The sequence below is a fragment of the Magnolia sinica genome, chromosome 12 (assembly GCF_029962835.1).
Source record: "Magnolia sinica isolate HGM2019 chromosome 12, MsV1, whole genome shotgun sequence".
Taxonomy (NCBI): Eukaryota; Viridiplantae; Streptophyta; class Magnoliopsida; order Magnoliales; family Magnoliaceae; genus Magnolia; species Magnolia sinica.
The window spans coordinates 47,145,310-47,156,090 of NC_080584.1; the positions used below are offsets into that span (position 1 = coordinate 47,145,310).

General features: G+C 39.0%; 1 protein-coding gene across 1 annotated transcript; it reads right to left on the reverse strand.

Moving 5' to 3' along the window:
- Positions 1–240: 240 nt before the first annotated feature.
- LOC131221318 (protein STRUBBELIG-RECEPTOR FAMILY 2-like) lies at positions 241–6,788 on the reverse strand. The gene is made up of 17 exons (XM_058216535.1): positions 6,748–6,788; positions 6,092–6,236; positions 5,633–5,765; positions 5,460–5,531; positions 4,857–4,922; positions 4,692–4,763; positions 4,533–4,604; positions 4,301–4,372; positions 4,140–4,205; positions 3,976–4,041; positions 3,583–3,890; positions 3,005–3,264; positions 2,637–2,908; positions 2,408–2,543; positions 1,638–1,777; positions 1,346–1,502; positions 241–605 (listed from the first exon to the last, which is right to left on the reverse strand). Exons 2-17 carry the CDS (start codon positions 6,183–6,185, stop codon positions 543–545), a joined length of 2,049 nt encoding a protein of 682 aa, XP_058072518.1. The 5' UTR covers positions 6,186–6,236; positions 6,748–6,788; the 3' UTR covers positions 241–542.
- Positions 6,789–10,781: the final 3,993 nt, after the last annotated feature.

Genomic DNA, 10,781 nt, shown 5'->3' on the forward strand with positions numbered 1-10,781 from the left:
TTGTGGTAGGCCTATTCTGGGTTTGGACTGGGCTCGGGCAAAGTCTGACCCAGCCCAATCCAAACTCAAATATTCAGGCCAAATAACACTGGAGTTTCACCCTTAATTGCAACCGCTAATCCGGGACAGCCTCTTCCAAGTTATGGCCTAACAGATGAAGGGTCCTAGCTTCAAATAAACGGTCTACACTCTAGTACAACCGAAGATGCATGAACACATTTCAATTGACAACAATAAACAAATACAGAACATAAACCATAAATTCAAATTACAACCCATCTTTACAGATGTATAAAAATAAAATAACATAAAGATATCGACCGGGAATCCAAATTGGTCCCACTCGAACGACAAACATCTACCAGACTCAGATCTGCTGCTGCTGCCACTGATGATGATGCTGCTGCTGCTGCTGCCATCTGAACTGCTGCCGATGATGATGGTAGCTAGTCATGGTAGTAAGATTCAAAGTGGGTACGAGGAGTCTTGAAAGGCGTGCCAGTTGATTCTACCTCGACCCTGTCCGCCGTGTGGCTCGTCTGTTAAATGAGAGAGGCCAGCAATTCCACAATCTCAGAGATTGGAGGCCTGACCTCCGGTTCCACCTGTTAAGAATAATCCCCACATATGCATTAAAACATAGCAGAACACGGAGGATGGACGTCCAATTATTTTAAGACTTCATGTTGATGCCTAACCCCAGAATGGCATGATAATAGGCCTAAAATCTAATCCATCCATCAGAAAAGCACCACCTTATTGATGCCTAGCCCCAGAATCAGGTTCATCTACTGGTCAGGTGGGCCACAGTTTGCAACGGCTCTGAACAACTTGGCCGAATTTATCTAACCATCCACCTGTTGCCAACGTTGAGACCCACATGCTAAAGGACCGTATTTATGTTTGGGAAAACACGTACAAGGTCAGACCAACCTCTGATGGATGGATTGTGGATTGGATGTTGCACCTACGTGACATGCTGGCACATGTGTGCCGTGTACATGAGCTTTATTGCACGTTCACAGGGAATGAATTCCAAGTACCCAAGACCCAGAATTACATTCCAAGTTGCCAACCATGACCCACAGAATCAGTTTTCAAGTTGGATTCAAGGCTTTTAACATCGAGCAAAGCAGGACTAATTTAAATGGGTAAAAATTAAAAGTGATAATTCTACAGAGACTCCTAATGTAATTCATGTGATTGCTCTCACATACAAGCATAGCGCAGAATTGGATTATTTCTAATGAACCAAATCAGTTCGTTTTGAAAAGAACACTTCTTCATAATTAGCCTAAACCTTTTCTTTTTTGCATTTGCTATGCATAAGATAATTCAACCATACCTGAGTGCAGAGTGTAATGGCTTCAGTGCACCGGAACAGAGCCAAGGCGGAGTAGCTGCCTCTGATGGCTGGATCAACCATCTCTTCCAAATAATTGAAATTGTGTAGCCGCGTCGAAGCCCATTTAATTAGATTACGCTTCTCTCTTGCCCTTGAACTATTTTAAGACATGGGAACAAAAGAAAAAAGAAAAAATAAATAAAACACCATCGGCCAACAGGACTTCATTTACTTGACACCATATGAGACTATCTGTGAAATGCTTATACCATACAAGGGTGAGATGGCAGACCTGTCAAAAGGTTTCAGCCCTGTTAACAGCTCCATCAACAAAACTCCAAACCCATAGACATCACTCTTGGTCTTATCGATTCCTGGCATGCCATATTCTGGAGCATTGTAACCCATGCCACCAGTAGGCAGTTCAGAAGGCTGTTGTCGGGACAAGAAAACAATCAAGTTCGACAAAAGATGAATGTAGTAGAGCTTCTTTCTCAACCCACACGAATTTCTGCATGTAACCACATGTGTCCACATGCTAATTGTTTGGGACGTTCTAGCGGTGCATCAGGTGGGGCAAGGGCAACTTCTAACATGACCGAGCCCAAAGACTAGGTAGGCCTGCCCACTCATGAGATGGGTGCATTGAATGTTGACAAGGGCAATCTTTTTTAAAGCTTACACTGCTTTCACGTTGACCCATCTTATCAGTGGACCAGCCTAATATTTAGGCCAGGGTAGGGTCGGCATGTGTGTATGGGCTTATAGCAAAGCTCATATATAGTCTGTGTTTGAGTGCACAAGTGAAACAACCCGTGATGATTCGATGATGTTCATTTCAACTCCCAATTTAAAAGAAACAAATTTGTAATTTGGAGACTAGTCCCTCAATACAAATTGGAAAAAAATTATTTCTGTCCACTTCACTGTATTAATAATTGCAATTCAGTTCGTTATGGATATGTTTGTGATTGCAAAAAGAATGTGGACATGTTTGTGATTGCCAAAAGGATGTGGGATCCCTTGCCGTGGAACTAAAGAAACCCAAACAAGTAACTTAACCTTAATGCAGGTGAGGGGCCTCAGAACAGCTAATCCACAGTCACAGATACGAGGCCTGAGATCATCATTGAGCAAGACATTGGTGGCCTTTATGTTGCCATGTGCAACAGGAGGCCAGATTGTCAGGTGCAAATACCTGAACAAAGCACAGAAAGAGAAAATGGCTCAGTCACAGGCATAGATACAAGGTCAAAATGCATGGGACATGTTTATGTAACCATTTACTTACTCCAAAGCCAGTGCTACATCAAGGGCAATCCACACACGAGCATTCCAGGACAGATATCTACCATCATCATGAGCCGAATGCAGGATGTCTTCGAGCGTTATATTCCCTGCATACTCATACACCAGAAGGTACTGCTGGTGCTCCATACAATAGCCTAAAAGGCTTGAGATGTTCGGATGCCTCAAAAGAGACATGCTCCTGACTAGCTCTATGAATTTGACTTCTTTATGGAGAGACAGAGGCATCATATTGATTTTCTTTACAGCAAAAATCTGGGAAGCCAAAACCCACATGTATCGTAGGCAGAAATCCAAGTTTCATATAGTCATTTGAATTTTCTGAAGACGAAGTTAGAGGAAATGTTATACCTCACCATCGTGGAACACGCCTTTGTAGACAGAACCAAGAGAGCCCTCTCCAAGAAGGTTGTCTTCTGCGAAGCTGTTTGTAGCAACTCGCAGGTCTGCAACAGTATAAAGCTTGGCAGTCATTGGTGCTCTGCTTCTCCTTGAAAGGCTTCTTATTCTAGAGAATCGATCTGTTCTGCAATTACGAAAAGAGGGTATATGCCTTAGACTGTCCACAGCAGATGAACGGATGGACTGTTGCTCCGGGCTATCTCTTGGTGCTGCAAAATAAAACCAAATCAAAGAAGGGGAAGAATAGGAAATGTTTCAATAGGTGGAAGAACCATTCATCTTCTATATACTGATGCTTCGTAAATTGTTTGAAAAGTTTTAGACATTTTTCGTGACAGCCATGTACTGAAACATGATGAATTAGATATACGTTTAATCTTCCACAATGAGGTAAACACCCTTCGCATCGTGATTTCTTTAATGAATGAATGTTGGATGAAGGAAAACAAAGTCTATAGAGTGAAGCCTATTCGAAGAGAAATTAGTTTCTTATTTAGAAGATAGAGTTTTGAGGGGGAAAATGCTACCTCTGATTCGTGTACTGATCGGAAGACGATGTGAAGTGTGGTGGATAATCTCCAATCTCTCAAGCTTATGTCTATGTGAGAAACGGATGTGGATTGAAACAAGGGCCACGATACATCTTGCTACCAATACTACTACGCCAACTATAGAAGTTATTCCCAGCCACTTGTGATTTTGGATATACGCTTCGAGAAAGGTATAATAGTTCTTGACAGTACTGGACATGGTTGTTAAGGCATTACTTTCATTCCAAGGGTTATAAGGGAGAGGAGAATGCACAACCCCGCTCACAAACACATTTCCCTCGATACTGTTAAGGAATACAGCAATTAGTAGGCTGTGAAATTCACCGAAAAAATTATGTGCGTGTAAAAGAATATACGGGCAATACATACCTGAGATTTGGAATGTTTTCAAAATGCTTTGGGACGACACCACTGAAGCAGTTGTTTTGGATATTACTGCCAAATCAGAGCAGTTGAATCAGAACTGGAATACGATTACAAGAATAAAACACCTTTAAAGACTTGCTAGGAACACACTTGAGTTTGAGACATACAGTTCAGACAGTGGGAGCTTAGCCAGGAAGGTAACCAATCCGGTGAATTGGTTGTTCTGTAAATGACTGTCGGAGCAATTATAGAATTATTAACAAAGGAGACAAATGTAAAACAATTACATTTATGATTGGAAAAAGTATAGGCCTATTATCATGCTTACAGAATTTTAAGATTCGTCAAATTACTGAATGAGACTGGCAAATCTCCACTGAAATTGTTGTAAGACAGATCCCTTAAAAGATATTTAATCAATGAATTTGGGTCAAATTCAATGGGTAAATTCTGATTCTAAGAAAAACGAGTACTAAAAATCGAGACCAAACAAATTACATATAGATACCTAAGTTTTCATCTACTTATCTACATATCAAAAGTGTGGTTTGAAATCTTACAATTGTTTTAGATTCAGCAGATCTGTAAATATGTTGCCAATAGGCCCAGATAGGGAATTGTGGCTAAGATTCCTGCATACAGATGGAATGTGATTCATGAAAATCTGTCCTGTATTCATAAACCAAAACCTTTAAGTTCTCATTCAACAAGAAACTTACAGATAGCGGAGATATTTCACAGAAGCGAAGGAGGATGGGATGTTCTGGCTGATTTGATTAAATGACAAATTTCTGCATTGCAAAAGAAAAGATTAAAAAAAGTAAAAACCAGAAACAATAACATGATTGAAGGAGGGAAAAAATCAGTAAAAACAAGGTTCTCACATGTGGGTGGCATTGGGAGGTAAATTGGAAGGAATTTCACCCTGAATGTTATTGAATCCAGCATCACTATACAAGGAAAGCAGTTCAAAATAAATTAGTAGATAGATAGATACATAGAGAGAGAGAGAGACAGGTAGATAGATAGACACATAGAGAGAGAGAGAGAGAGAGAGAGAGAGAGAGAGAGAGAGAGATTTCTATAAACATTGATACAAAATTCACAACTTAAAACAAATCATGCATCTTTTGTGAATTTTGCCAGAAACGAGAGAGAGAGAGAGAGAGAGAGAGAGAGAGAGAGAGAGAGAGAGAGGCATTTCTATAAAACATTGATACAAAATTCTCAACTTTAAATAAAAATCATGCATCTTTTGTGAATTTTTTCCAGGAAGGAGTAGGGGGTAGAGAGAGAGTTCCCGACCAATTCACGGTTTTCATCATACACAAATTATTTGTGAACAATGTACAAATCGTTAATAAATTATTCATTAATCTTAAGGAACCCAAAAGAAAAATCTCTACTCTTGAAGTTTTTACCAGAATTTTCTGAAGTTAATATGTAGAAATGCAAAGAAGTTCATTCCATATAAGATTCATACTTACAAATATTTCAGTGAGAGGAGGCTTGATAGCTGGAGGCCCAATGTTCCGTTGATCCCTAGCCCATCAATTTTACTGCAAGAAGAGAACATGGCATGAGACAGAATAAGCAGAAAAGAGTATAGTATGTAGTCCAAATTGCTCCTTGGATTAAAAAATAAAGAGTATGACATTACATGGATTGAACTGAAGTTTCAGTGCAGGATATTCCCTTCCAATCTTCCCCACAGGGGTCACCACCGACAGATTTCCATCCAGTTAGCCGGGGTGGGTAGTTCAAGGCACTGAAAAGATCTTGTAGTGCTGTAACTGCAAAAGAGACAGAGTGAATCAGCTGATGTGTTATTGATTGTTTGGAGATTCTCTCATGTGATATGGCTAATGAAGTTCAGAAGAAAGTCTGCAAAAAGAATATACTTGCTGTCACACATGCCATCAGACTTGGCATGCAAATTCAATGGGAAGTAGGCCAAAGATGGAAGGTTTGGAATCTTCCCATCTGGGGAATTTCTCCTCCATGACAAAATCATCAGATCAAATATCTGAATTGATAAACTACAGGCCTCACATGTTTGGAATCCTTCTTAAGGCTTAGAGAGAGAGAGAGAGAGAGAGAGAGAGAGAGAGAGAGTTACCGTCGATCATATCTGTAGTTGCTGAGGTTGCAGAAAACAGTAATGCAGAGTAAAGAAATACGAAGAGACATCGCATCAGAGTCAGCTTCGCCATCGCTGCGAAAAGCTGAGGAACAGAATGCTTGGAAAAGATCTCTATGATTGCCTAAAATCATAAACAAAGGATAATCCTAAATCACATATAATAATAAAAAATCCAGATCAAGAAAAAAAAAAAAAAAAAAAGAAAAAGAAAAAGAGAGAGATATGAAGAAATCAAAGCAGCAGTAAAGACACCTGAATTAACAAAGAAGAGAGACAAAATTAAAAATATTAACGGAGAAATTCGATCATAAGCAAGAATTTCAGGTCATGAAAAAAAAAAAAAAAAAAAAAAAAGACGAGTTATCTACGGGGTTCAGAACATCACAAGAACGAGTAAAATTCAATGAACTGCATTCATTCTAATAGTATTTAATTGAAAATCATCTGAACAAATCCAAGATTATCCATGGAAGATCATCAAGCTCGACATGCGTTGCATAGACCTCAAAATCTTCGAAATCCGTTAACAAGCTAAAAATTCAAATGAAAGAATCGAAAAGAGGGGAGAACTAGAAAAGAAGAGATTTGATTAGAAGAAGATGAAAGAAGAAGAAAGAGGGATGGAAATCGACCTTTGGAGAAACCTTTGCAGATTCCAGAATTCTGAGCGAGAGAGAGAGAGAGAGAGAGAGAGAGAGAGAGATTGGATTTCGTGGAAAGGAGAGAAATAGAGTTTGGATTTATATAGACTAGAGACGCCTCGGCGGGAAAGTCCTTGCAACGTTCTTGGACGCGTGTAACTGTCGTGCCAACCTCAAGATCTGTGGGGCCCACCACGACTTCCAATTGAAATCCAATCCGTACCTCAGTTTCGAAGGATCATGTTAAGTTGTATTGACAGAAATAAAACGCATCTAAACCTAATATCATCCATACCACATAAAACAGTGAAGTTGGAGACATCAACCATTGAAACTTCACTGAGGCCCACCGTGATTTATATATCCAATCCAAACCGTTTATAAGGTGATTCCCTATAGGTTATACCAGAAACACAGATTTTATCCTTATCCAAAACTTCTTTTGTCCCTAATAAGGTATCAATGGTGTGCGCCCAATACCCATTCTTTTTTGTGGTGTAGTCCACTTATGATGAACGGAGTAAATTTCATAGGGAGATCACGGAGGGTGCCAGATAGCTTCGAGTTACACGGAAACGGATTGGCTACTCCCCCTGACACCAGCCCCGGAGCTGTTGGTCGGTGCTCTGTGGGCCCATCATGATGTATGTGTTTCATCCATTCCGTCCATCTATTTTTCTAGATCAATTTATGATAACATACAAAAAATGAGATATATCCCAATCTCAAGTAGACTACATTACAGGAAACAGTGTTGAATGAACTTTGACCGTTAAAAGCTTTTTGGGGGCCATAAAAGTATTGGATCAAGTTGATCTTTGTTTTATCCCTTAATCTGGATGTTTATGACCTAATCAACGGATTGGATGTAAAATAAACAGTACATCAGGCCTTAGGAGGATTTAAATGATGGATATCCAATCAATATTTTGTTTCCTGTGGTGTGATCCACTTGCGATTTTAACCTCTCATTTTTGGAATAAAAACATAAAATGATATTTTAAAATGGACGAACGGAATGGATGAAACACATACATCATGGTGGGGCCCACAGAGCACCGACCACCAGCTCCGGGGCTGGTGTCAGGGGGAGTAGCCAATCCGTTTCCGAGTTACACAGCCTCTACCCAACCGGCATCCGTTGAACTTTTGAAACCGGCTACATGTGGCATTGCCTCATTAGCTTACACGTGCGACCGGCAGAGGGATATTGAAATTCCTGCAACAACCATGCAACCAGAAACTGCCGGGCCACCATAATGCGTCTGTGACATCCGCTCCATCCATCATTCCGACCGCTGATGACGTTAGCGGAAAGAATAAGACCGGTCTTAAAATCAATACATCTAACCATCATATGAACCCGTAGGTGATCAAGGGCCCAACCAAATATTACCCTCTTCTCTCTCTGGCCTCTCTCAGCACTCTATCGGTGAGCCCTAATCCTAGCTATCCATTTTAAACACTAAGTTTTCAATCATTACTATCTCAGGTGGTAGGGTCTACTTGAAGCTTAAATTTGCTCCATTTTTTAGTTAATATACTAGTGAGCATTACATGAAAAACATCTCAATTCGAAGACTCGAAGTCATCAACTCTCCCGAAACTGGACGATCATAGACGTCGAAAACAACAGCTAAATATTTTTAAGTCAAAAATAAAATTCAACAACCCAAGCCGTCTATTTATTTTCGTTGGTAAAGAGCCATCGAATGAGAATGTCAGTCAGGATCAAATTGGACAGTCTAGAACTGTTGTTCTAGGCTTATAAATCGATGGTTTAGAACCGTCAAATAGTTTGGACTAATGTCAACATTTGATGATCCTGGGCCGTTGAATTTTTCTTGACTATTGAAAAAAAAAAATGAAATTTGTTGAATTTGAAGCCTCGGGATTATGGTCATGCCCATACACCTGATAAATATATTTTATATAATCTAAAATCTCCATAATTCACTATACACCTAATAAATACATTTTATATAATCTAAAATCATCATAATTCATAGTACACCTAATAAAAATATTTTATATAATCTGAAATTACCACAATCCAAAACACATTTTATATATTCTAAAATCAATATAGTCCATTGCTTTTTCTTTTTCAAATCAATTAAAATACAAAACAATTAATAATTCCTAGAACGTGATAATATTTCAGCGACATCTCATTTTGCCATTTATCTTTAGAATAACATTTGTTAGATAGGCATTTGACTCTGTGGCGCGATGCATTACATATCCAACTTTAGAAAGGTTCTTTTCCTCCCATGGGCATTCTGATATTGTAGAAATTTATACATTAAATATAAAGTAAAGGGTCTGACCAAACAATTGAAATTCAAATTAAATTTATAGTATAACAAGTACAGGATATGAAAGAACAATCAGAAGTAAAACATTGTGATTATGCATATCCATATCATCACTACATAACTGAACTCTGTAATTTGCTATAAATGACTTGGTTGTTTTACGGAGCCTCGAGACTATGGCTTTGTCCATAAACTTGTACCTACAGAAAATGCATCCAATTTTCACAAAACCATTCAATACACATCTATTGTTTATTTATTTATTTATTTTTAGGGATGAGGCTCATATTCGGCTTCTTCTATACATGATTATATGTGTTTGGGCACACCCTTTGCCATGACTGCATGAATTGGCTCCCTAAAATCACAAAGAAATAGACCTTCCAAATATGTCTGTTGATGCAGAAATCTGGTTAGCCTCTTTTTGGACCTGTACACCTGCACAAGGAACGAACAAGGAAGACCCTGGCTCGAGCTGGGGACCCTTCGATGCCTAAGTCAGGGACAAGATCTAGGTCTAGTTGAATATCGAAGATTTAGGGCTAAAGATAGTGCGTACCTTTCACCATTAGGGGTCTCTCTATTTATAGTTGAGAGGAGGTGGTAGCGTCGAATGGACTTCCCTATTGAGTAGGAAGATCTTACAAGATCCTCGGAGAAGATCTTGGGATCACGATTACATAGCAGATGAATCTCGTAATCTCCGGAGAAGATTTCGAGTCTATCTTCTTTTGGATGAGGTCGAACAACCGAGCGCTGTCTGAGGACATGACGGAGCTCGTTCACATATGCCGGACAAAATGATGGTTTTCCATTAAAGAAGGTCTTTATGATGTCAAATTTCTGTAGCCTTTAATTTCATTTTTTTTTCATGAGCCCTGATAGCCTTTCCCCATTACTTATACATGCGTTTGCACCAATTCTCCAATCCAGAGAGAAGTAGGGGATCAGAGTCATACTGACTTAGGAACTGCCGACCTTGAAGTTCTGACCTCGGGCACCGACCTTTGGCACTGTCCTTGAGGTGCCGACCTTTAGATGTCGACCTTGAGATGCTGACCTACACCCTTAGTCACGCAATTGAGCTTCCTTAGAATTCGTAGTAACTGGGCTATTGAACTTGACCTCATCACTTGGGTTTCAGAACCGCTTGTTAGTGGGTTTTTAACCATACCTTCCCATTGTGGGTCGGTACATTTTATCCATAACAATGTCTAACCAACAAATGCAGAGAAAATGCATTTTCACAAATCACAGATTTCAATTATAACACAATCAAGGAGTTCAACTGTAACACAATTATAAAATTCAGTTATAACAAATCATAGAAATTAGTTTAAGTGTGGGGTATGTAGTTATTACCTGAAATTTAGTACGGGTCTATAATTACTACCTGAAATTAGAAATTTCTACAAAATGTTCTCAAGCCTGACTTCAATTATAGAAAATTACTAAGTTCAATTATAGCACAATCAAAGAGATCATTTATAGCACAATCACAAAATTTAGTTATAATAAAGAGTTCAGTTATAAGAAAAAGTTATGGGGAAAGAAAAAATATTTGTTTATTTTTTTTAATCAGACTCTCCGTAAACAATGAGAGAGTTGCCTGCATACTTATCATCTTGATAAGATCAGGTCACTGTATTTAATCTCTCTCTCTCTCTCTCTCTCTCTCTCTCTCTCTCTCCAGACAAAAACACAAAA